The following is a 27,734-nucleotide window of genomic DNA, read 5'->3' as shown; positions in this document are numbered from 1 at the left end:
TCTTAGCCAGATTTGATGGCAGCTGGGATTCCACACCTATCCACCCACCCAATGACAAATGACACTAGATCTGGAGTACTGTGGATGATGCGATTCATCCAGGGCAGAGACGCAGTTGGCACTGCTGCTGCAACAGCAAGAGCCCTAGGGGAAAAGTAATGTTGCCACCCCAAGAAACAGTGGCTTGTGTGCAACACAGTTCTAAGTAACATGTTCCATTAGTGCAAGGACACCAGTTATTTCCCCCTACAGTGTTTTCTTGAGAGTCCCATGGACTGCAAGAAGATCAAACCTATCCATTCTTAAGGAAACCAGTCCGGAGTGCTCACTAGAAGGACAGATCCTGAAGCTGAGGCTCCAATACTTTGGCCGCCTCATGAGAAGATAAGACTCCCTAGAAAAGACCCTGATGTTGGGAAAGATGGGAGGGCACAAGGAGAAGGGGACGACAGAGGACGAGATGGTTGGACAGTGTTCTCGAAGCTACCAACATGAGTTTGACCAAACTGCAGGAGGCAGTGGAAGACAGGAGGGCCTGGTGTGCTCTCATCCATGGGGTCACAAAGAGTCGGACACGACTAAACGACTAAACAACAACAACACAGTGTTTTCGTATATCTGGGGGGAGGGGATCAGTTTTTTGTTTTTAAAAAATGAAGGGTTAAATTCTTTGTGAGCTTACCTGTGACCATTCCAAAGCGATCCATTTAGGGCAATCGTACAGGTTGCAAGCTTGCATGACCCTGGGTTTGGGAGCATACATGCATTTCCACTCCTCTACTTGTAGTATCTCTCCATGCATGGTCTCCTCCACACATACGAAACTCCTCCTCTGGATTCCACCTCCACAGGAAACTGAACATGCTGTCCACGGGTTGTGTTCCCAGCTGGGGTTGGTGTGGGGAGGGAACACAAAAATTCCCATGAGTCCGACTTCTATATGGTTTCTAGACGCAAGCTCTTAATGAAAGCAGTAGGTCCATCTTTCTTCTTTGAAAACCGACACTTAATACTGTCAGTAATCAGACCCACTGCTGAATCTCAATTCTGTAATGTTGTTTTATCTAAAGCTTATGTACCAATTCTCAAATTTTCAAAAGGGTGTCAAATCCTAATGGATGCTTCCTAGACTACTTTTTGCATGGACAACACAACACCATCTCCAGAGCCCTTCAGTTGTGATAACTCTGCTTAATGTTCTCAGACAAGATCTGCCTGGTGTATCGTAATCGTTGAACATACTGGGGAAGATTCTGGAGAAGGTCCACTAAGACTTGGAATCTAGGACTAGGAGTCCATAACATTTTGGCCAGGAATCTAAATCAACCCAAGTCTGGATGACTTGCAAAACTGTGCCTATCTTTGCTTCCAATGAAGAACTTTAGGGGTGGCTTCAAGATCTGCACCACTTTGCTAACATCACAAAATAAATGCTTCCCCCCCCCCCCACCGTGGAGATTCACCGGTGTGGGGGGTGGCAATGTATAGTACAGTCCCTTTTGGATCAACATTATATTTTCCTGCTAGCAACTCAAAGAAGTCCATGCTTAACGTTCTGTTCTAAAACACGTTTGGATAGGCAGTGAGAATGCTGCTAGCCCAGTGGGAGGAAGGAGAAATACCAACAAAAGAAGAATGACAGATGAAATTGATGGAATATGTGGAAATGGCGAAACTGACGGGGCGGGGAAAATCCGAAACCAGGAAGATCAAGTATTTTCTAAAGACTGGAGTAAATTTGTAATTTACTTAAAAGACCACTGTAAACAGTTAAAATCTTTGGCAGGGATGTAAAGACACTCGTAATGTGGAATTGTTTTAATGGTAATTACGGTTATTACGGACGCAGGTGGCGCTGTGGGTTAAAGCCTCAGCGCCTAGGACTTGCCGATCGAAAGGTCGGCGGTTCGAATCCCCGTGACGGGGTGAGCTCCCGCTGCTCGGTCCCAGCGCCTGCCAACCTAGCAGTTCGAAAGCACCTCCGGGTGCAAGTAGATAAATAGGGACCGCTTACCAGCGGGAAGGTAAACAGCGTTTCCGTGTGCGGCTCTGGCTCGCCAGAGCAGCGATGTCACGCTGGCCACGTGACCCGGAAGTGTCTCCGGACAGCGCTGGCCCCTGGCCTCTTGAGTGAGATGGGCGCACAACCCCAGAGTCTGTCAAGACTGGCCCGTATGGGCAGGGGTACCTTTACCTTTACCTTACGGTTATATAATAGCTAGATAAGGGTGAAAGATCCAGTAAATTTAATCTTAAAGATGGAACCCATGGAAGGAAGGAAGGAGGTCTAAGAGTTTGAAAGAACTCTGTATTTTAATGCTTGAAATCACTGTTTTATATGTATATTCCCCCCCCCAAAAAAAACCCCGTATTTGGATATTACGGTCAGTAATGGCTCAGGAAAATAAATGCAAGCCTGTTGCACCCGCTGCATGGTTTGGAAGCAGCAAGAGTATCCCACTCAAAGTCGTTTGTTGGAAGCAGCGGAGGCACTGTAAAGAAGTCAAACACAGAGCAGATGGAGCAGAAACCTATAAATCCAAAAGGTAAATTTATATAACTGCTCCCCAAGATGCAGGAGGTGACTCAAGAATGCTCCCTGCCTGAAATAATTCACGCAACTCCCCGCTCAGAGCAAATTAATCACCTTATACACAAACCAAACGTGAAACTTATTGTACGCCGAGCGTTGACATTTAAACCAAACTTACATGATCAAAACCAGGCAGCATGAAGCAGATAGCTAATGATTTCACCATCGCCCCTGATAAATGTGCTCATCTGCTGCTCTCCTTTCATGCCGCTTAACCCAAAGGAACGATTGATGTAATATATAACACACTAAAGGATGTCTAGTTCCAGAGCTAATCTACTGCGAGAGCTAGCACAGCGTAGTAGCAAAAAGGCCACTCAACGTGTTGCACAGGAGCAAAATTCTGTAGGGGGTGTTCAACGGGGAGCTGTGGAACAGAAGCGCATGATTTGAAAAATCCCAGGGGGTTGCTGCTGGAAAAAACCCAGCCCCATTGTGAGTGCCCCCCCCCACTGCAGTGTGACCTACGAGTTACCTTGGACCTAACACCATTACCTAACACCATTTAGGGACGCAGGTGGCGCTGTGGGTTAAAGCCTCAGCGCCTAGGACTTGCCGATCGAAAGGTCGGCGGTTCGAATCCCTGCGGCGGGGTGCGCTCCCGCTGCTCGGTCCCAGCGCCTGCCAACCTAGCAGTTCGAAAGCACCTCCGGGTGCAAGTAGATAAATAGGGGCCGCTTACCAGCGGGAAGGTAAACGGCGTTTCCGTGTGCAGCTCTGGCTCGCCAGAGCAGCGATGTCACGCTGGCCACGTGACCCGGAAGTGTCTCCGGACAGCGCTGGCCCCTGGCCTCTTAAGTGAGATGGGCGCACAACCCCAGAGTCTGTCAAGACTGGCCCGTACGGGCAGGGGTACCTTTACCTTTACCTTTAACACCATTACGCTGTGACTTGCCCTGGCTCCATCAGTGGCAGGAAGCCAGCAAAATAGGGAATAAGTAGGGAAGTCTACCTCTGTTCCGCAATAGTGTCTGAGCTGTGCAGTGTGGTCCACAAGGACATTGGGGGTTGTATCCAATACGCAGAGTAGACCCACTGAAGTCAATGGACATAAGTTAGTCATACCCATTAATTTCACTGGGTCTGCTCAGAGTAGGACTAACACTGGCTGTCACCCTGGGATGCTTTTATTCTCCTGGGATTTTAGTCTGCATTTTTACTTGCTTTGCTCTGGTTTCTTATTGCTGGTGTACACCTTTAATTGGTAAGCGATGCTGGTTTGTTAATTATAAATTGTTCTGTTGGACTCTTCCACTGACTGCGGAGGGAGCTTTAGCAGAAAGGTGGTCTTTAGATTGTTCAAGCAAGCAAGCAAAGGCACAGAGTAATGAAATCAGGAAATAGGGTAAGCTACCTTGCACATCATGGAGGGAGAAGTGGAGATGTTAACACAGGGCTGTCATTTGGGGCAGCAACCCCATCCTTCTTCGAACACACATTTCTAAGTCACTGGCATGGGCATTATCCATTTGGTGCCAGGTTAAGCCATATTTGGCAAAGGTTTTATTTGACTGACTGGCTAACCTGCTCTGTTGATTTTTAAGCTGCCCTTTTAGTTTGATGAGCTGTTTTATGGTTTATTGTTGTTTGCGGTCATGGCTGTTTTAATGCTTTGTACCCTGCCCTGGTATCTGTATCAATGAAGGGAAGCTTGCAAATGATTTTAATAAGTAAAATAAAATAAATACATCAGGTTGCGGCCAAAGTTAGTCCTAAGCAGAGTCTACTCATTGAAATTAATGGACACAACTAGCTTGGGTCCATTAATTTCAACAGGTCTACTATGTTAGCTGGATTCAATCCGTAATGCACAGTTCTGCACCACAGCAATTCCTGGTCCCCAACAGAACGTTCCTGTGTGCACATTTTCACAAATGTAAGCATGTAAAGGGCTGGCTCAGTCCTGATCCACAGCGGTGTCGACCACCAGGAGAAGGTAGTCATCAAACCAAAGGGAGGTGAGCAGGCCCAGGCTCTAGAACAGTGTTTCCCAACCTTGTGCCTCCAGCTGTTTTTGAACTACAACTCCCATCATCCCTGACTAGCAAGACCAGTGGCAAGGGATGATGGGAATTGTAGTCCAAAAACAGCTGGAGGCACAAGGTTGGGAAACACTGCTCTAGAACAGGGCAGGAGGCAAAGCAAGGAGAGCTCAGGACCTTGGACAAGGACCAAGGTGCTGGTTCAGGACTGCCTTTAGAAGCCCAGGCCAAGAATACAAGCAACCCCAGCTGTGTCTGAGAGCAATGCGGCAGGGCTTTATAGGGGCATAGGCCTGACACTGAGACAAAATGGTGGGTGGATTTGCAGGCCCAGCCACCACACAAACTCACGAATGGCAAGGCCTAAGCAGGTGGCACAGTGAAGCTAAGGCAAACACCAGCATCTGTGGGCCCTGCTTGGCAGTCTGGCCCCAGGAGCTGCCCAAAGGGTACGGAGTGCTGACAGCAGCCCTGAGTATGTCCCGTCATGTTGCTAATAATTACATTTCAAAGCATACACTGAAAACACATTACTGCATAAATCTAAACAACCACCACAATGTTGTGACAACATGAGCAATCACCTTGTCTTAATGCAGGGGTGGGGAACATGACTCCCTCCAGATGATGTTTGGATCGAACTCCCATCCTTCCTGGCCATTGGCCATGCTGGCAGGGCCTGATGGGAGTTGGCATTCAACAATGTCTAGTAGGCCACAGGTTGCCCTTCCCTGTCCTAATGTGTTGAGAAATCTGTGGCTTCCATGCAGTTGCCCCACTCTCTCTTGCTATGCTCCCTCTAACCACTGGCATGAGACCCCCCCCCCAAAAAAAGGTTGCCCACAAGGGAATGTGGATCTTAGACTTGGAAAAGTCCCCCTTAGCCAGACCCCCTTCTTTCAGCTCCAGCGCCTCCCCTTCCTGCTCCACCTGCCATGTGGGAACAATAATACAGACCTATTTTGCAGAGTTTCACTTTCTAGCTTACTCATTTGGAGAACTGATGGAAAATGCTTTTTGACAGCCGTTTGCACACATTGCTGTTGTCTGGGGTGGTGCACAAGCAGCACGCTGAACACTTTAAAGCACTGCATTAAGTGCTAAAAAGTTACTTGTTTTTAAAATAATAATCATCGGGATGTAAAGTACATTTAACTGTCGAGTGAGATTAGCGGTCCACGGATTTGTATATGCCACAATGCAAAAGCGCCTTATGTGATGCTAGCTGCAGGAAGTGTTTATGGCGTACATTTTTACAGCTGTTTTTCTTTATCTCAGCAATTTAAAATACACTCCCTCGTCCCATATTCCTAGGAGTCAGTTCCAGGTGGGACAAGGGGCCTAGTGGGCCAGGCAGTTTGATAGATACTTTCCAGAGTCTGCGTCTGTCAAGGGATCCCTCAACACTCCTGCAAGCCTGAACTATGCGGGAACCATTCCAAAAGCCTTCAAAGGTAGGGTGTGTGTGTGTGTGTGTGTGTGTACAGAGGTGGGGGAACATTTATCCTGGTGATTTCCCACCTCCTTCTTTCAAAAGATTGCTCCATCTGTTAAAACAGTCCGGGAGTGCATTTACAACTTGAGCCACAGCTCAGCTCACTGGACTCCCACCGCTCTCTGCCCCAGGCTTCTCATTTGACTAACGAAGGCAACACAGTGCACTAGACGGTCATAAAGGAAGCTTGCATATGGCCCTACTATTTATAGATGACTGGTGCTCAAGAAACAGCGAGCGAAGTCACAGGAAGCTACCTTTAACCAAGTCAGAGCAGTGGTCCATTTAGCTCACAGATGTCTACGATGATTGGCAGAGCCTCTCCAGGGTTTTGGGGTGTTTGTGAGCGCGCCTCCCAGCCAAGATGTTGGGGAATAACCTGAGACTGTCTGCATGCAGCGCATGTGCTCTACTACTTCCCTGCCAAGCTCGGGTTAAGCGCCTTGTCTTAACTTCTGCTGTGTGTGAACACAGCAGGTGCCACAGAGTCCATACAAGGAAACACATGCATCGGGGGTGGGGGAGACTTCCTATTCTCTGCATCGCAAGGGTTGGAGGAAAGAGCTCAAGTCGGAATGTTAAGGGCAGAGGAGTGAATCTCCTATGAATCTCAAGCCACTCCTTCAGGGGCAGAACTTTCAAAGTGAAACTGAGTCCAGGAGTGACTGGTTCCTTTGATTCTGACTGTGCAGAGTACTGATTGGCTACCCGTTGCAACAGCCCAAAAGCTACTTCCTGTCCACCACCCCAGCTGGCTGTGCAGAGTGCAGACTGGTTGGCCCCTACAGCAACCACAAAGCCACTGTTTCTGTTCAGCCAAAGCCTAAAGAAACAAACATTATTATTTGTTTAAGAGAAGGTGCTGAGTCCATGCTGAAATTGATAAACTTAGTAACCCTCCACCAAGTTTGCTCGAAGCACAGAAGGTGATAGTGGAGAATCAATACTTGAATCAGAAGAGTAATATGTGTCAGTAGAGGAAGGAAGAAGCCACAGTAGTATAACCTACACTCAACTCTAGAAACCTGATCCTTGGAGCTGGCTTGGAGCTGTAGTGAACTCTTGATACAGGATAAAACTTAATGGGTCACCATGTAGGACAGAGATGGGCAACCTACAGATGCTCTTTGATTATATTATTTGTGCTATCATTATCTATCACCTACACAGTCATCTCAAGATAATGTACAATAAAAACAGGAAAAACCAGCTGGTACATTTAAAACAAAACTAAAACAATGCAAAATAGACACTCAGAGCAAAGAACCATTTATTCAGCTGGGAGGAACTGTCTTCAATTGTTGCTGGAAAGGGCAGGAACTGGGTGCCTATTGTATCACAACAGGTATACTATTCCACAAGAAAGGGGCCACCATGCTAAAAGCCCTGCTCAGAGGTACTATAGAGTGGGCTTCTGAGATCTTTGGAACTTGTAGAATAAATTTTCCTGAAGACTTCAGGGATCTATTGGGAATAGAAGGTTTAAGGTGGTTGCTCAATTAACCTGAGCTGTATGAGGAGTTGTATATTCATACCAACATCTTGAATTTGGCCCAATAGCAGACTGGCAATCAGTGCAAATCCCACAAGCAAGATGTTATATGCTGGTGATAGTTTGCCCCTACAAGCAATCCAGCTGCCACATTCTGCACCAGCTGCAGCCTCCAGACCAACCCCAAAGGCAACCCCACATACTGTAGTAGTCCAACCGAGAGGTTACCAATAACAACTCCCATTATCCTCAACTACTGGTCATGTTGTCATATTGCTGATGGGAGTTGGAAGTCCAGCAACATCTGGAGAGCCACATCTCCATCCCCAATGAAGAGAAAAATTAAGTGTGCCTTAGGCTGGAAAGTGGAAAAAAGGCATTCTGATATTCTCTCAGTCACATGAGAGCTGCTTATTTGCTGATAGGTGGAAAAAGCCATACAAGTCGGTCTCTGCCTACATGGCTGGGTCATTAAAATATTCCTGAGCTCGTTTCAGACAACACAGTTCAAATGAGTGCTTTATATGAGTATGCATTTGCCAACAGAGGCATGCACACTCCTCCAACTACTGCTTGTTCAAAGGTTATGCAGGTTTTCGCGATGCTCAACCCCCACCCCCTGCAAAACCCACTTTAACCCAAAATATAGGTAAAGGTAAAGGTACCCCTGCCCGTACGGGCCAGTCTTGACAGACTCTGGGGTTGTGCGCCCATCTCACTTAAGAGGCCAGGGGCCAGCGCTGTCCGGAGACACTTCCGGGTCACGTGGCCAGCGTGACATCGCTGCTCTGGCGAGCCAGAGCCGCACACGGAAACGCCGTTTACCTTCCCGCTGGTAAGCGGTCCCTATTTATCTACTTGCACCCGGAGGTGCTTTCGAACTGCTAGGTTGGCAGGCGCTGGGACCGAGCAGCGGGAGCGCACCCCGCCGCAGGGATTCGAACCGCCGACCTTTCGATCGGCAAGTCCTAGGCGCTGAGGATGTAACCCACAGCGCCACCTGCGTCCCTTAAAATATAGGTGGGGCCCAAATAAACAAATGGGCACATCTTAGGTCAAGTGTTGGGAGCCTCTAGATGTTACTAACTATGACTCCCATCATTCCTAGCCATTGGCGATGCTTGCTAGGGCTGATGGGAGTTGAAGTTCAGCAACATCTGGAAAGCCAAAAATTCCCCACACTTAACCAAACCTAATATTTCCAGCGCTGGAACATTTGGGGATGAGGTATTTGTTTGTTCATTTAGTCTTTATGGCTGTTATCACAAGTGTTGGTAAAGGTAAAGGGACCCCTGACCATTAGGTCCAGTCACGGATGACTCTGGGGTTGTGGCGCTCATCTCGCTTTATTGGCCGAGGGAGCCGGCGTACAGCTTCCGGGTCATGTGGCCAGCATGACTAAGCCACTTCTGGCGAACCAGAGCAGCGCACGGAAACGCTGTTTACCTTCCCGCCGGAGCGGTACCTATTTATCTACTTGCACTTTGACGTGCTTTCAAACTGCTAGGTTGGCAGGAGCAGGGACCGAGCAACAGGAGCTCCCCCCGTCACGGGGATTTGAACCGCCAACCTTCCGATCGGCAAGCACTAGGCTCTGTGGTTTAACACATAGCACCACCTGCGTCCCTTGTCACAAGTGTTGGAAAACCCCACAAAACCCATAAACAGAGAGAACAGTGAGAGGAGTCCACAAACTATTTGGCAATGAAGAATCATACTACCTTAAATTCTCTGAGAGTGATGGTGGTTTGGAACGCCCTCTGTCCATCAACCCTCTCCAGACTTGGTCTCACTGAACACATCTGCAGTGTTGAGTCTGGAGTGTTGGTTTTTTAAATCCCTTTGCTAGGACTTGGCTTTATTTAGCTGATTGATACACTATCCTCAACAATTGCTATCTTGCACATAACTTACTAATGGAGCCCATGCACTTGAAGCGGGAAAGTGCATTAGTGGCAGGTCGCGCTCTTTAAGTGCCATGTGCTTTGGTGCGAACTTATCTCAAGAACTCAACGTCATGGGCTGTCAAGCTCAGTCATGCCATCTATGGCAAACAGTTACTGCTAGTCTTCATCTTGGGTAGGCAGGCATCTGAACAAATGATACAAACTAATTACCGTATTTTTCCGTGTATAACACGCCCCCGTGTATAAGATGCCCCCTATTTTGGGGGACTCAAATTTAAGAAAATGTGGGGCGGGGGGGGGGGGGGAGAGAGATGGCCCAGAGTTGTTGAGCTTCCTTTGGGGGAGGGGATGCCGAAAATCACTAACCCAACTGAGAAATGCTGACAATCACTCATGTCGCCAATGACAACATGCGTCTGCCCGCTCAAAAACAGCAGGCGGTAATCACACGCCCAATCGCCGAAGTGGCAGCCAATCCAGAGCAACCTTTGCCGCAGCAACCAATCACCCACCCAGTTTTTCCGAAGCAGCAACCAATCCAAAGCAGCACTTGACGCAGCCACCAATCACCCACAAAATCGCCACTGACAAGCTCCTACTCACGCCTGCGACCAATCTCCCGTGTCCCCCCCCCACGCACTATCTGTGTATAAGAAACCCCCCGTTTTTTAACATCATTTTTGAGTAAAAATCCCTCGTCTTATACACGGAAAAGTACGGTACACTGTATTATATTATTAATGGAAGGCTAATCTCAACAGAGGCCATACATACCGAGGAAGTGGCTGGAAGTGGTCGTAAGGCATGATTTCCTTGAATCCGTCACTGTGAACAAGACAAGCATTTGCAAAGTTATTTGCGGAACACCAGGATAGGCTTTTCTTTGTGTCATGAATATATTCATTTGAACACCCATCAGAATTTCTGGAAACAACTAGTTTGTGAGGTGGGTATCCCTCGTGCTACCTATTGAACCCATTCAGATCTTATCAACTGAACCGGTTTGTTCTCAAGCATCCTACTGTAACTAAGCCTAAGTATGTGCTATCTGAAATAATCACATAATTCTTCTCTTACTCTGTTGTCTCCCTTGCTACTATTTTTAGACTGTATGCCCTTTGGGGCAGGGAGCTGTTCTCCCAGGACTAAGCTACATTAGTAAAAAAATAAAAACAAAAAACCCCCAGCATTTTAAGTGCATTATAAACATGCAACACCAGATGGCACTGTAGAGCACAAAACTTTTCTATGCGATTTTACATAGGTTTTTTTCCTTTTGTTATGACGATTTCATTTGACTTCTTTATAGCGTTTTTTCCCCCTGTTTGTAGATCCATCCCCAGTCTCTGTAATCTACCCTGTATTAATCCTAGGCTATCAGGAACTGCAGACGATCAAGCCTCAAAGCCTTCTTTGAGGACAGAAAACAGGAATGTGCAAAACCTCGAGACTGCACAGGCCTGGGATAAGATGTAGGAACATAACCTCCTGCCATTTTCAGGTTAAAATGGTGGCAATCTACTCTATGCCAGAAAAGAGAAAATGCAGTACCCAAAGAGGACACAAGTGAACACATATCTGCATACAAATGGCATGAGCTTATTATATGCAAATGTGGAAATGAGAAGCACAACTTAAACAGAAATGCAATTCATCTCAACCCTCAGGGCAGAAGACCGAGTGCTCTGCTCAGTCTGCTGTCCATTGCTGTTAACTGTTAATAGACAACTATTTCACTGCTCCTCTTGCTCTCCCTTCTGAGGGTTTCTTGATCCTTAAGTCAAGAATGGACCAGGACAGCTCTTCAAACAGAGGACACCTTCCAGGTGAGTGCTGGATTTCATGCTCTTTATTCAGCTCATAGTGGGAGGAGGAAAATGAATGTTCCCCCAAAGTATCTGCTTTATATACATTATTTACACAATGGGCTGCACGTGATTGGCTAATTCCGGAATTCTCCTGTAGACCAATCAGGTTGTGGATTCACTTTCATCTGGAGCTGGATTGGGTGGCTCCTGCAGACCAATCAGACTGCTGCATTGTTCTAGGACCAATCAGACTGCTGCACTCTGAATCCTATTCAACTCAGTACATAACAAGTAGGTCACATGTCTACCCTACTGGTCAAAAAAGAAGTAGCCTCTGCCAGCTACTCCAGCTCAAGACCTCATCTCCACCTCCAGCAACTGACCTCTGGGGCCTCAACGGGAGAGCATATACAGCTATGGATTTGGGCCAACCTGCCCACAACCCTGGCTGGGCCCTGACACCCACAAGGAGGAGGAACGAGAAACAAAGCAGAACATTCACCCCATAGCATCTTAGCGCCTTTGCTTTTATAGCGCTGATATTAATGGAAAGTACTCGTATTACATGTTCCCCCCTACTTATAAAGCTCCCATCCTACTTCCAGAAGGTTCTGTAACCTTTTATGATCTAAGTTTTGCCAGAGTGGGTCTGCAGAAACAGGCCTGGTGAGCTTTGAGCATCTATGCTTCCGAGGGGGTCGCTATCGATGATTACGTTCGGCTGGGATTAGAGGAAACAGGACAGTTTAGTTATAGGAAATGAAATCCACCGAGAGCGTTTCCTTTTTCTCCTTTGGATATATCTCCAGGTCTGCCAGCTGGCATTTTAATGTGAGGTTCTGGGCTAGATACTGTAGTGTTATTTTAAGATACTTTAGCAGAGCCAGGAAACAGCACCAGACGATCCAACAGCCAGCGTGCCTTAAATGTCATTGTGCAACTCAATATGGTCTATGTACGCTGCAGCAGCAGCCTTTAGGAACTTGGCAACGGCACCGTGTGGTCTTTGCACCACAAGCATCTTTCCTTTCCTTTTGCATTGCATTCATTTTGTTTCACTGGAGGAAAAAAAAAATGAAAGCGTTGACTGATGAGTGTCTAAAAGGAAAGGAATGCATGTGAGATGCTGGCTTCAGGTAGATCAATGATTCCCAAACTGGGGGCCACTGGTGTGACTTCAGAGGGGTTGATGTGTGCCTTTTAAAAAAAATTAAGGAATCCCAAGCAATGATATTGGATGCACTCATCACTCTATGCCTCTTGGAGCTGGACATTCATATTATCCTGAGCAGACGGTGGGAGTTAAGGATGCACTAAATGCAGTTTGTGCATGTATGTGACATGCTCAGAGAAATTCCAGAAACATTGCCATTGTCAAGAGCTACTACATCTGTGTGCAGCTGCCCTGTGTGGTAAACTGCTGAACTATAACAGTAAAGTACCTTCAGACCCTGGACCAGGCACAGGCAAACTTGGCTCTCCATATGTTTTGGGACTACAATTCCCATCATCCCTGACCACTGGTCCTGTTAGCTAGGGACCATGGGAGTTGTAGTCCCAAAACATCTGGAGGGCCGAGTTTGCCTATGCCTGCAGACTGACTCTGCCCACCCAGGCTGGTCAGTGGGTCGTTTTGGGAAAGGAGGAGGGCTTCTTCTTTTTTTCAGTTGAGCCTTGCGTGAGCACCAAGGTCTTCCTGAGCTCCGAGTGCCCCTGTAATCCTGGTTATCATTTGGTCCTGAAATCTGGCTTGTTTTTTGACCCTGATTCTTGGATTGACATGCAGCTTCTGACTCCCAACTCATGGCTCACCTCAGGCAGCAGCCCACAGCCCAGCCCTACAGATCTTCATTGTTTAGTCTGGGGACAGTCAACATGGTAACTTCCAGAAATGGTGATACAGGGAACCAAGCAGAGGGCCTTCTCGGTAGTGGCACCCGCCGTGTGGAATGCCCTCCCATCAGATGTCAAGGAAATAAACTATCTGAGTTTTAGAAGACATCTGAAGGCAGCCCTGTTCAGGAAAGCTTTTAATGATTGGGGTTTTATTGTGTTGTTAATATTTTGTGGCTGGGAAAACCCTGTCAGATGGGTGGCATATAAATAATAATAATTATTATTATTATAGGCTACAACTCTCTCATCCTTGACTCTAGGGCATGTTGTCTGGGGCTGATGGGAGTTGTTGTCCCAAATGTCTCGAAGATACCAGGTTGGTTACTCTTGGCTTAACCAAAGGCTATCAGTCATATAATAGTTACAGGTAGGTAGCCATGTTGGTTTGCCATAGTCGAAACAAAATTTAAAAATTCCTTCCAGTAGCACCTTAGAGACCAACTAAGTTTGTTATTGGTATGTGCTTTCGTGTGCATGCACACTTCTTCAGATATAATATAATTATATAGTCATATAATAGTACATCATACAAATTATGATGTAAGCAAACACAATCCAGTACAATATCCAATGCCTTTTGCAACAATAATACTATATAAAAAAACCCCTATAGCATTCAGTACAGAAAAGACAAGCTCCCACCCATTTATAATTTAACTCAACTCTTTAACAACAAAATTGAAAGCCCCCTACAATCTGACATTTTCCATTCACCGTTTATTCTAAGTTGTGTTGCCAGTCAGCCATATGGGATTTGACTCATTCATTTTTAATAGACAAAAACCACAACTAGAAAACTAGCTAGGTCAAGTATGTAAGTTTTGTTATATATAGTGGCTTGGGGAGGAGGGCGAAGTTCTTTGAGGATTAATCTCTGCCAACAAGTCATGAACATCTAAATCCAAAATATGCTGCCTAACCACTTCCAAAGCTTACTATTCTGCCTGCATTAACAAAACAAAACAAAATTTAAAAAAATTCACATGAGGATCCTATCACAGCGGTTCACTTAGTGACTGATTTAACTCAGTCACTGTCTGGGATATAAATCAGTGCTAACTTTGAAAGCTTCTGGCTATTTCCATAGAATATTTTTATCCTTTAATAATGTTACCATCCTGGTATTCAGTGAAGATGACAACTTTGACAGACTAGCTTTGGATCATAACAAGAAAGATGGTGTTCTGTTTTGTACAAAGAATACCCTCCTCACGTATTGATTCTGAATGGAATCAGTAGACCTTTGATATTCGTATTACCTGAAAGCTGTGCTTCACAGCTGAAAAATGTTAAAGCAAAGGCAGAATGAACTGACCACTTTCTTAATTGTTTGGCTAACATTTTCTCCAGCTGGCTCTGCATTCTCTTGGAAACATCCGGAGCTAGTGAAAGCGTTGCTGCAATTCTTTACACCCTTTGCTTAATTCAATGAAAGCTTCCAAATAATGAGTTACTCTGGCCTCTTGCATGTTAGCCAATGCTCCCTTCGTTTCACACGTAGCATTCCAGAAATATCTATCATCAAACCATGAGTCAGTTTTCTTCTTCTTCCCCAAAATCCTGATATAATCACCAACTTTAATCCCAGTAATTAAAACAAAATTCAAAGTATTTCGCCTTTTCTCCAGCATTCATAGCCAGCAAAGGTTACTAATTTGCCTCCAAATCAAGCAAATTTTCCCAAGTCTAAGGAAGGCGACTTCCAGACTGTGGTAAAAGCTGAAACACTTCCACTCAGGCAGCCAGTGTCAGAGAAACAGACATACAATGCACAACAATTGCTCTGTTTGTGAAAAATATGGATACCCCTTCCTCCCCCACTCTTGCCTCGCAAGACGAAAAGAATCCGTTCCGCGATTCTCTTTGTCTAGCGGTTTTTTCGTCTTGCGAAGCAAGCCCATTGATGGCTTAGCGGATTAGCCCTATTAGCGGCTTAGCGGCTTTTAGCGGCTTATCAGCTTAGCGGATAAGCAGATAAGCGGCTTAGAAAAAAGGGGGGGGAAGGAAAAAAAGTCGGAAAAACTCGCAAGACATTTTGTCTTGCGAAGCAAGCCCATAGGGAAATTCGTTTTGCGAAGCACCTCCAAAACGGAAAACCCTTTCGTCTAGCGGGTTTTTCGTCTTGCGAGGCGTTCGTCTTGCGGGGCACCACTGTATATGGGAGTTAGCTTTATCTATCCAACTCCAAATCAGATAAACTATTTAGCCTTGTTAATTTCAGAGTCTAATTTCCATCTTTTGAAAAAATTCAGAATATTACGAGTTAAAAGAAAAAGAATTCATAAACCATTTTAAAAAGGCAGAAGAAGACAACAATAAATAGGGTTGCCATGTGTCTTCTTTTTCCGGGACACATCCTCTTTTTCCGGGGTAAAAATTGGGACAGATTTCATTCATTTGCTTTGAATGGCCATCATGGCATCCTCTTTGAAATATGGCAACCCTAAACAATTATTACAAAAAATATATAATTAAGATTACAGAACCATATAACGTATATGAAAATGGAAGAACTTACTGTTTCCCTCAAATATACACTGATTCATGGGTTGCTATGGTTTCGACAAATATGTTCCAAATATAAATAAATTTGTGCATATATAATCTTCACCTGAAAGCGATCTGCTTAAATTATCCCTTCTTTCCCTACCAATAATGACAAGAACTTTTGGCTCAGCCCTTCTTGTTCAAGAACAGCAGTGGCGAATATGGTGCCTTCCGAATGCTGCTGAACTACAACTCCCATCACCCCCAGCAAGCATAGCCAGGATGGGACTTGTAGCCCTGAAGCATCTGGAGGGCTACCTCTGCCCAAGAATAGTAAGTTCAATTTCCAGGTTATACAGACAGAATCACAGCACCCACTCAGTCAAATGAACCAATTCACGGGGTGGGTGTGTGCAAAAATAATACTGGTGGTCACTATTCCTTTCTTCACTGAAAAGCAAAACCTTCCCTCCACCACTGACACAGGCTCCCCAGTGCACCGACTGGGATCCACCCATCCATTTATAAATTGGCAATACAAACCTTGAAGGGCAGGGATCCATATTGCATTCCTTCAGCTTAGGCTTTGGTTTCTTATTTTCAGGATAGTAGTGGCAGTACTGATCTGGCACCACACGCTTTGAACGGATATCCACACACTCTGCAGAGTTCAGCTGGTAACCTACATTGGGGAGAGGAATATGCATTGCATTTCAGTGGAAACCAACATACAGTCGTACCTTGGTTCTCGAACAGAATGCGTTCCGGGAGTCCGTTTGACACCCGGAACTGTTCAAAAACCAAGGCGCGGCTTCCGATTGGCTGCAAGAGCGTCCTGCAGCCAATCAGAAACCACGCTGGACATTCGGCTTCCGAAAATCGTTTGAAAACCTGAACACTCATTTCTGGTTTTCAGTCGTTCGGGAGCCGAAACGTACCAGTTCCAAGATGTTCAGCAACCAAGGATATACAGTGGTACCTCGGGTTAAGTACTTAATTCGTTCAGGAGGTCCGTTCTTAACCTGAAACTGTTCTTAACCTGAAACACCACTTTAGCTAATGGGGCCTCCTGCTGCCGCCGCGTCACCGGAGCCCAATTTCTGTTCTTATCCTGAAGCAAAGTTCTTAACCTGAAGCACTATTTCTGGGTTAGCGGAGTCTGTAACCTGAAGCGTATGTAACCCGAAGTACCACTGTATGGATAGATTTGTGTGTTCTGTGACCCTTCCTCCTCCATTCTCACATGTGCCCCCAACTCCACACTTCTACCTTCACTCGTAATGCCCCCTGTGAACATACACACTATTTGCAAAGTGCATTTGCATCCCTCTTCTACGCACACGCAAACATTCTCGCATAGTCTCCATCGGTCAGCTAACACTTTGGTAACGCCATCTTTTCTTGCTGCACCTCTCCCCTCCAACAGCACACATCCCCGTGTGCCTATAAGGCCTTGTGCGATGACAACTTTCAAGCCTTCCGAGGGCTGGGAATGTTCATAAACATTTCATAACTCCTCGGCAGCTGAGCCCAATGACTCAAGAGGACTCATTTCAATCGACTGAGGCCAGCGCTCTCTCGGCCAACAGAGATGCGAGTTTCAAAAAAAACCCCCAGCTGCCTGTTATCGACCCCAAATGCGCCAACTACGGCACACAGGCCAAACACTCGTCACTGGAAAGGTCGCAAACCTTTGGACAGATGAGCAGATTTGCAAACTCTATGGCACACTTGTGACGGACAAGCCTTTACGGTCCCTGCAGATCCATTAAAGAGCAGCAGCAGCTGCAGCTGCAGCAGTAACTCAGAAGGACCGGGGAGAGGACATTTTGAACAATTATCCCGTTCCCTTGCCTGCAACAGTGCCCTGATCAGTCACCACTACTTTTTTTAAAAAGGGTATTGGCTAGCATCCTAAATTTCCTTCTATAACTGTAATGAAGTTCGTGGAATGGAAATGCCCTGCCTTCCATTTCCCTCTATAGCCCTCTGTGCACCACAACTCTAATCCAAGCCAGACATGTAAAGCTGTTGTGTATTTTAATTTGCAATTTCAGCTTACATTTTAAACCAGACATCCCCAAACTCAGCCCTCCAGATGTTTGGGGACTACAACTCCCATCATCCCTAGCTAAAAGGACCAGTGGTCAGGGATGATGGGAACTGTAGTCCCAAAACATCTGGTGGGTCACGTTTGGGGGTGCCTGTTTTAAACTATTGTTTTAATTCAATTTGCTTTCCAAATGAATTTGTCTTTAACACTGACTTTTATTGACAATGCTGATGTGTATTTTTATACTCTTCGTAAACCACTTAGAGGTTTTATGTACAGTTAAGTGACACACAATTTCCCATTAAATAAATCAAACATTACAGTGGTACCTTGGTCCCCAAATGGCTCAGTTGTAGAACAAATTGACCCCTGAACACCGTAAATCCGAAAGTAAGTGTTCTGGTTTGCGGACGTTTTTTGGAAGCTGAACATCCGACGCAGCTTCTGTGGCTTCCGATTGAGTGCAGGAAGCTCCTGCAGCTAATCGGAAGCCATGCCTTGGTTTTCAAACGGTTTCAGGAGTGGAACGGATTAAGTTTGAGAACCAAGGTAGCACTGTACCTTGTGGTGAACGCAGAGTTCTGCCGTAGACAAACTACTGCTACCTCTGCTTCACCTTACCCCCATCTATGATACAGAAATACAAATACCTGCCGGTCTTTTAAAGCTATCATAAAGACTACTGGGAAGCATTCTGAAGCACATTGTGTAAAATTAAACGCTCACTATGCCTTCCCCAAAACACTAGCTACATTTCCAGTTTGCCTTTGAAACATGCAACTTGATTTTTTTAAAATAGTAGCTACCAGTGCTATTTTTCTAGAAAAAGAGGTGCTGGAACTCACCATGAACCCTTGTTCTTTTATAATGGAACTGGTGCCCACCTGAGAGGGGACGGAACTGAGTTCCGGCTGAAAAAAAGGCCCTGGTAGCTACACCGAAAACATCACCATATACTAAACTGGCTGCAAATGTTGGCCTTCTGCACTGCGAACAGGGAGGAGCTCAGTGTTACAACCCAGCATGAATTTATAGCATTAAAATATATATATACAGCTAGAAAGCTGTAAATCCACCACTTAAAATCCACAGCTGTACACACTCCCAAGCCACATCCGTTACTCACCTCCTCCACATGTCACAGTGCAGGGGAAGAACTCTGTCTGTCTCCACTGATGACTTATGGGTTGGTAGAAGAAGAATTGAACCACGCTGTCTTTGGGGGCAGCATACCTGGCCTAGAGAGAGTCCCATTACAACACATTTGTATACCGAGGGCCAGCGCTCTATGGCCTGTCACAGAATAATTCATGCGCAAAGCGTAGCGCGGAAAGCGCCGTGGCAAAAAAAAAAAAAAGGCAAGGGGGAATTTAGAAACATTGCAAGCAGGAAATCTGGAGTACTATAATTTAAAGCAGAAAGGGTTTTGCTTATCAGGCACTGTTATCTTCTGCCGCTTAGGTCAGCATCATGGCCCCAGTTCACAGGTTATCAGTGGCGCCATTTCTCTTTACCACATCTGCCTCCATTCTGTGGCACAGATGACCACAGAATGCTCCTTTGCTGGCACCCAACTGCACAGGAACCCATGGTTTTGCACCCTTGGAGAAGGGGTTCATATGAACTGGATACCCCCATGATTAGGAGCTGTTGTGGATCCCACATTTCATATGTTGGAGCACCTAAATGTTGAAGAAGTGGGCGACATGTGAAGAGATGCATTGCTTACCATTAAAGGCTTAGAACACATTGGATCCAGTGGGGTGTAGTGATTATTTCTATTATTATTATTATTATTATTGTTGTTGTTGTTGTTGTTGTTGTTGTTGTTGTTGTTATTATTATTATTATTATTATTATTATTATTATTTTCAATTTATGTCCCATCCTTCCTCCCAATACAATGCGGCAGGCACGTCATTAAAACAACACAATCAAAAACATTTTCAAACCTTAAAACCAACCACATCCTCTCAGCCAATGGTTCCAGTATTAGAGTGTTGGGCTAAGGTTGCAAACACCTTACATCGAATGCCCGCCTGTGTGACCTTGGTGTGGTTCTTCTCTCTTTATCAACCCTACCTTTTAAGATTGTTGTGAGGACAAAATGGGGACAGCTGAACCTTGTATGCTCCTCTCAGGGGCGGAGGAAGGGGGGACAGTGAGGGCGGTTCGCCCCGTGTGTTACCACTGAGGGGCGTGACAATGACCGCTCCCCACTTAAAACGGGGGGCGCCCTTTGCGTGGACGCGTGCAGCCCTGGATGTGGAGTGGCCCCATCAGCATAGGCTTTGCCTTCCCTCAGGTGGGATACCTGGAGGTCCCCGCCTACCCCAGTGAGTTGTCCAATCCCACCTGGGGGAAGCGTTGCCAGGGAAACCAGGCCAGGTAGGGGAGGGATTACCTGCCCACACAATAGAGGGAGGATCTTACCTGGGAATCCTCACTTGGCTCCAGAGCTTCTCCCACCCTACCCACCCTCAGTTAATGTCTTCTTTTGCAGGTTAACTTTTCTTCATAGGTTTTGCAGGTTAACCTTTCTCCACAGGTATGCGGGTGCTGCTACGATAAGGTCGCTGTTAAAGGGCCGGAACGGAATTTCCCTGCATTGGCAGGTTTCGCCTTTCCCGTAGCAAAACGTCACAACTTTGGCAGTATCAGGCCTTGGGCGGAATCCTTTAGTCCATCTTCCTCTTTGCGGCGGCGATACCAGGGTTCCCCGTTAAAGGGGTTTTTGAAGGGAGGCTTTGGCCGTACGTCGAAAGGTCGTCATTGCTCTCCCCTGCGGCGGCGTAACGGGGGCGGCTATCTCTGCTTGAACATATGTTCTCCAGAGCCGGCCCATCCCCCCCACACACACACACTGGATAACCCTGATGCTCCCTAGGTCCCCGGCTGGGGACTGGGGAGGGAGAACGCCCAATGCCTGAGCCAAGGTCTACCCACATTTGAAATTTAATAAAGTTGTGGCCAATTTAATCCCATAGCACGTTGTCTAGAGTCGTTATTCCACATGACGGGGGGGGGGGACCACTCGGGATCTGGAGACTCCGCCTGTCCACGCAAAATGCTGGGCAGCACTCATTGTGCGGCCTGCAGCACGCCTGAGCCACGTGTTTCTCCTGGGAGTGATGCGGTGGCTTGGGTGACCGCAGGCTCCACGCTGCCCCAAACGGTCTGCCCACTGCCTTCCCCTCAGCTGTAGGGTGGCTGAGAGGGAGGAAGCAGGCAGACTCCTCGGAGGCCCCATGGAGCGTCCTGCCCCGGCTCGCCCCGCCCCCACAGGTGGCTGGCCCCACCCCGGGCGTAGGACACACACACCACCCCAAGTGCCCAATTGGCTTGCTCCACCACTGGCTCCTCTGAGTTCCTTTAAGGCAGGAGTAAAATTAAAGCAACCTATCAGCCAAGAGGAGAAGGGACACGGGTGGCGCTGTGGGTTAAACCACAGAGCTTAGGGCTTGCCGATCAGAAGGTCGGCGGTTCAAATCCCCGCGACGGGGTGAGCTCCCATTGTTCGGTCCCTGCTCCTGCCAACCTAGCAGTGTGAAAGCACGTCAAAGTGCAAGTAGATAAATAGGTACCACTCTGGCGGGAAGGTAAACGGCGTTTCCATGCACTGCTCTGGTTCGCCAGAAGCGGCTTAGTCATGCTGGCCACATGACCCGGAAGCTGTACGCTGGCTCCCTCAGCCAATAAAGCGATATGAGCGCCGCAACCCGAGAGTCGGCCACGACTGGACCTAATGGTCAGGGGTCCCTTTACCTTTTATCAGTCAAGAGAACACCTGCTCCCATACCTACACCTTCTTTGCCTTCCTTTGATATTGCCTCATTTTCTGAAGCTTAGGAGGTAGTTACAAAGGGCAAAACCTTTTCAGTGGTTGCCCTCCTTCTTGCCCAAGGAAGCTTTCCATGCTACCTGCTTACTGGATTTAAAGCAGGTGGGGTGGGGGGGGGAGACTCTTTAAAGAGTTGTGTCCAAGCACGGTTTTTTCTTTCTTTTGCCCCAGAGCTTTCCCTGCAAAAGCCTACTCTTTACTGCTGAATTGGAACAAATGGCAATGTGGATTTTTGTGGATTGCCGAAAAGGATTGTCAGTGAAGAGCAGGTTTTTCACAGGGAAAGTGCTGAGACAAAAAAAGAAAAAGCATTTGGACACAACACTTTAAAGTGAGAAACTGTGCCTGGAAATGTGGAAAAATGAAGTCTGCTTGAGCCCTTAGTTTATGTAAGCGACTGTGGGAGTCAACAGGTGGGGTTTGATCTCACTCAAAGTCCATGGGTCTTATTTCTAACAAATGGGATTGAAGCTGTGGTCTCTAACCTGCACTCACTTTTAATCAAGTGCTACTTGAATTAACTAGGTATAAATCCTGAATAACTTGCTTTAGAATTGGGCTGGGCTCATACATAATATCCCCATCTTGCCAGACCAAACTCCTTCTGCAATTTAAATAGGCTACCATATTCTTCCCCTTAAATGTCTGAACTTGGATAGTAAAATGGGCTAAACAATAGCTTCCACTTTTCTGTTTGAGAAGTGAAGGTACTGCTGTATGTACATTTGCAATGTGGCTTAGCATCTTTGGAATAACAGGTGGTCTATAAATTTGAGAATATTCAATGGCTGGCAAACAGCAGGCATTTCTATTAGCTACTAAATCCACATCCTGGGATTAGAACGTCAGGATCAAAGGGCACCAACCCACCTGGCCAGAAAATACATGTAAGAATTGGAGTAACTCAACAGTCTTTCAGAGAATCGGGCCACATTTACGTTCAGGCTCTGTGGCACTACTTTAAACAGCCATGGCTACCCCCAAAGCATTCTGGGAAATATACTTTGTTATGAGTCCTGAGAGTTGTTAGGAGACCCTCTATTCTCCTCCCAGAGCTGCAATCCTTCTTCCCGGAGAACTCTGGGAATTGTAGCTCTGTGAAGGAAACAGGAACCTTCAAACTCTCAGCACCCTTAACAAACTACAGTTTCCAGGATTCTTTGAGGGGATGCCTTGACTATTAAATTGGCATAACAATCTGGCTTTAGGCTGCCTGCTTATGTGAAAGCAGCCCACCTGCCTACATTGGGCCTGAGCACCTGACACCTAATAAATCCTAATTCAGTTGTTCAGCTTCTTCTTCTCTCCCTCCCTCTCTCCCTGTGGCTGTTGTTGTCATTTTTATACATAGGTGTTTCAACTGTGCTGGCAGCCAGATCTTCAGACTGCACAGCCGAGGGAGGCAACATCTTACCTTGATAATGAAATCAGCTCCAAGGGGCCCTGGGATTTTTATCGTTTCTCTTTCTGCGCCCTTCTGAAATTCCACTGTCGTGTTTTCAATAACGAACGTTCCCGGGGCACCAAAGCTGTGTTCTCCGCTGTCTCCCTGCAGCGTCTTTGATTCAATCACTGAAACAGGAAAAGGACATGCCATAATTCAGTGGGTTGTGGAGAATACTTGAAAGGCAAAACTAAACCCCAAAACATTGACGTTCTAACAAAAAGTAGATTGGAAGAAGTAGTGGCATGGGATAGAGTTGTAAAAAGGCAGGTAGCCTGGTGCAATATATTTAGGCGATAACTACAGCTGTCGGGTGACAGGGGATTAACCAGGATTGCTGTTTAATCTAATTCTCTGGAAAGGGAACAAATTGCCACACTACATATATTCTGCAGGAGCTAAAATGTATTTTCATACATTAGAAATAAAACAGGTTTAGCACTGGTTCACAGCCAGCAGATAAGGAGAAAATTGATTGCCTTGAACGGCCTTACAACTAAAAAAGACATTAAGTCGAGTCAAGCCTGTCATCCACACTCACAGAATAATGAGCTTCGCTTCGCTTGCAGACCTCTCTCCCTTTTCCTGGTCAAATATATTATTGCCACTGAGCTTGAGCAACAAACTGCTTAGACAGGGGGAAGGCTTTAGATCTCATAGCTAAGTGGTTTTGAGGTATTATTTCAGATCACTGTAACTCACACAGTGGACAAAATATGACCGAAGTTTGTTTGCTTTTGCTTTCATTTTTTAAGTTCTTAGAATTGATGTATGTGCACAGCTATCACAGTGTTTAATATTTTGCACATACACTGTACAAATTCCTTACATTTGCCCATGAAAGATAATGTACAATTCAAAGTGTTGGGGCTTTTTTGTTTTGGTAGGATCACCTGATTCCACTTCAGCATGTTTTAAAGACTTGTGGAACGGTTATCCCAACTGGCACCCGTAATATGCTCCTTTTGGCCCTGTAAAAAGGTTTCTGAAGAAGCTTGCTACTGCTGCTACAATATAGTGGGTTGCATCTGATGTTACTTAGGCCACACTTTCTACATCCCTCTCTATTCAAGTATTGCCCATTTACTCCTACTGTCTGCTTCCTGTCCTAGAGACACTCAAACTCAGAACGCAAGGGAGAAACGTGCTAAGAGGAAGGCACGCTTGGCAAATCCACACAGTGATCAACTCCCGCCCGGAAACCAATGTCCCCACCGTGGAAGGGCATGTGGGTCCAGAATTGGCCTCCACAGTCACTTACGTTGTTAAAACCGTGTTTATGGAAGACAATCTTACTCGGTTACCAGTGATCGCCAAAGAAAGAAGAAGAAGAAGAAGCTTCCTGTTCCTTAACTGATCCACAGCAACTCATTGTGGCCAGTGAGTGTCCTTTATAATCTGTGAAATCATGCAGATCCATTGATATGCCCCCTAAAATATTCACGAATGGCCTAAAGCATGAACAATCTTGAGGAGAAACATTCCCCAACTCTGTTAAAAGCAAGGATATAATGCAACAGCTGAGCGAGAAACAACAATATATTTTACTGGATAAAGGAATTTTGGTCCAAATTTATCCTTGGTCTAATTCCAATGAAAGCAGTAGGGTTGGAAGAGGCATATAATTGGTCCACTGTGTCTAGACAGAAGTGTACCCAAACCCATTTGTTAAAAAAGAGAGGAAATAATCTGTCACATTTCCTTAAAAACAACTTGACTCATTTAAGTAGGCTCTGGAGCACTCATAATCCTTAGGAGATAAAAACACTTGATGTTCTATAAATAACGCTAGCAATAGCCACATTTATATCTCATAGTAATCGTTACAACAACCCTGTAAGTTAGGCTGGTATGGTGGCATCCACATTGCAGGTGGGGGCTGAGGCCAAGTGATGGAAGTTCATATAAGACTACCTAGTACATTCTAGTACATGCTGAGGTGAGTTTAAAACTCACCAACTCATGCTCTTAACTGCTACACTATGGCTCAGTCCAGATTATTACTTAAACCATAGCCTCTCTCCCCTTGAAGTGCGTGAACTGTGGACTGTTGTAACCAAAGTTAATTAATAAATCTGGGTCAGAAACCATTGGCCCAACACCACATCCTTCTACCTTAAAAACCCACACTTAGGCCATTGCCAAGAAAGTTGTCTGGTTATTCCAGCCATTGGATTCTTGTTGGATCTACGAATTAAAAGGGACTCAGGCATATAGCCTACCCCCCTCCCCCCAAAAAAACCCATATATATGAATATACAAAGACTTTTTAGAGCATCTAAACACTGAACAGGCCTTATGGTTCAATGGACAAGCAGGTATGTAGAGAATCACAACCCATTTGCTGGAACAACATCACTCAACGCCAGTGATGGATTAGACCACGGGTGTCAAACACAAGGCCCGCGGGCCGAATCCGGCCCGCCAGACCTCGTCATGTGGCCCGTGTAGCCGCCGCCGGCCGCCAGCCTTCACCTTTTATTCTCGCTTTTTTTTTTGACACAAGAAAGCCGCCTCTTCAGCGCATGCGCGGCAGCCTACAAGCCAGAGAATGTCTGCCCTCTAGCGGCGGCGCAACCCCTGATGAATTTGAGTTTGACACCCCTGGATTAGACCAATGTCTTAAGCAGTTCTCTACTAACAGTTATGCAAAGGCAGCCTGGATTTCAGCAGGGAAGCTTAAACCCAGCTGCTCATTTTTTCCAAGTAATTCCATCACACAGAGAGATGAAGATTTGCCCTACAGGCTACCTGTAAGCTCAGCTCCCGTATATTCTCACCTGCTTTAAGCCATAGCCTGTCAATAGCAGCTTCCCTATGGAATGAACACAAAACACTCTGCATGTGTAATATATATTTTTTATAGCTATTTCATCAAAGGGCAAGGTAATATTTTGCAAACTTAACTGGCAGCCATCTGGAAATATAACAGCAAGTGGCTTTCCAGGCATATTCAGCAAGTGATGGCCTGAAAAGTCTATTTAATTCTGAGTGCAGGTTTACCCAAAAAAGGCAGAAAAGTCGGCATATGGATGAAGTTACAACCTAAGTGGAACAAGTCTTTGTTGCTGTGGGCGAGCATTTTTCTTAGTATCACCCCAACTAACTTTAACTGAAGGGCGAGTATTATCAGCTTCATGGGAGAATAAGGTCTTCAGCAGCCTTACAGCACTCATAATTTGGTCCCTATGGGATGGCCAAAGGAGCAATATTAAATACAAGTGCTTTTGGTCCATGCATTGGAAGTTTTGGGTCCACCAGCCATGTGTCTTTATCAGATATAAGCCTAAACCAATTGCCAGCTGAGCAAATTTCAGTGCAGGAACCCTTAACAACAGTAGCTGTTTGTATAGTTGGTGTCAGGTCTGGGCTTGGTTTCTGGCAAACTGCAGCGGGGTCCGAGTCTATCAAACGTAGGTGGTGATCAGCTGAACAAGAAGCAGGAGACATTATCATGGTTGGGCTGGAGATTGGATACCAATTAGGTAGCACCAAGGTCATCACAGAAAAACTGGGGGTAGCAGATCAGGCAGGGAAGCTAAGGCAAGAGCAGGACTAGACCAGAGAGGAAGGAAGAGTCTGTGTCACTCAGGGGCAGTGAGCTGGCCAGACTAAGGAATTGAGCGTTGAGTGGAGAGATTTTATTAGGCCAGGTGTGTCTCCACTGGCTGGGAAAACCAGCTGACCATCTGCAGGCTGCCAGGCCAGCTGATGGAGTGCAGATCAGTACTTGTCACAGCCACTTCCCAGCCAAGGAATGCACACAACACATAGTATACAGTGGTACCTCTGGTTGCGAACGGGATCCGTTCCAGAGCCCCGTTCGCAACATGAGCAGAACGCAACCCACGTCTGCGCATGCACGGATCACCGCTTCTGCGCATGACATCATTTTGAGTGTCTGCGCATGCGCGAGCAGCGAAACCTGGAAGTAACCCTTTCCGGTACTTCTGGGTCACTGCGGGACGCAACCTGAAAATGCTCAACCTGAAGCAAACGCAACATGAGGTATGTCTGTGTAAGAGGTATAGGTTGGTTGCTCGAGAGCAATCAGGCAATATGCTTCAATAGTCTGTTTTAAAGCTTTCTTATTGGTGATAAAAACCTTTGGAATGCAGAGCGCCTCTATTCCGTGTCTTGCTCATTCACTGGCAGAATCTGAGAGTGGGTGGTCCTTAAACCTTCCCCAGCAGAGTAGTTTCTTGACGCCCAGTCTGTGCCTCTCCTCTCTGCGCAGAAGCCTACTGCGCAAGGAAGGCGTGGGTAACAGGGGACCTCTCTCCTCCTGGCACCGCCTCACCTCCTCCGAGCCCTGCATCTCCTCTCCACTGGAGGTGTAGTTACTCTCCTCTGCTGAGGAAGTGCTGCTTCCCACGATCTTTGGGGGCTCTCTGTAATCCATCCGGCTTTTCCCCTCTCGCTCTTTATTAACAAAAGCAAACACTTACAAAGGCTTCTACAACTCTGAATATACACGCTCTATGGAGCAGTTGCAGCAACAGGGGGCCATGCCTCTCCACCACCAGTGCATAAGCAGGTCGAGACTATCCCTGAGTGGAAGCTGCCTCTGCTCTTCCCACTTCAATCCTCTCCTGCTTCTGGGAGACACTGGCACAGGAGAGGGTGGGGAAGCACCCGGCCCTTCACTGGCCAGACCTGCCTCTTCCTCTTCCTCCTCTTCCTCTTGTGTTCCACCCTCCAGCTCTGAAGCTTTCCCTGTCTCTGGCTCTTGCCTC

General features: G+C 46.4%; 1 protein-coding gene across 1 annotated transcript in view; it reads right to left on the bottom strand.

Annotated features, from left to right (window-relative positions):
* Nucleotides 1–27,734, bottom strand: part of ADAMTSL3 (ADAMTS like 3) — a 283,673-nt gene that overhangs the window by 73,283 nt on the left and 182,656 nt on the right. The window contains exons 8-12 of the mRNA XM_079954170.1: nt 22,969–23,126; nt 18,840–18,951; nt 16,204–16,342; nt 10,244–10,294; nt 683–887 (exon numbers count right to left, since the gene is read on the bottom strand). Of these exons, the coding sequence (XP_079810296.1) occupies nt 683–887; nt 10,244–10,294; nt 16,204–16,342; nt 18,840–18,951; nt 22,969–23,126 (665 nt within the window). The remainder of the gene's footprint in view (nt 1–682; nt 888–10,243; nt 10,295–16,203; nt 16,343–18,839; nt 18,952–22,968; nt 23,127–27,734) is intronic.

The sequence above is a fragment of the Podarcis cretensis genome (genome assembly GCF_951804945.1).
Source record: "Podarcis cretensis genome assembly, chromosome: 14".
Lineage (NCBI taxonomy): Eukaryota > Metazoa > Chordata > Lepidosauria > Squamata > Lacertidae > Podarcis > Podarcis cretensis.
The sequence above is the reverse complement of the archived record's forward strand: the minus strand, read 5'-3'. Positions and strand labels throughout refer to the sequence as shown.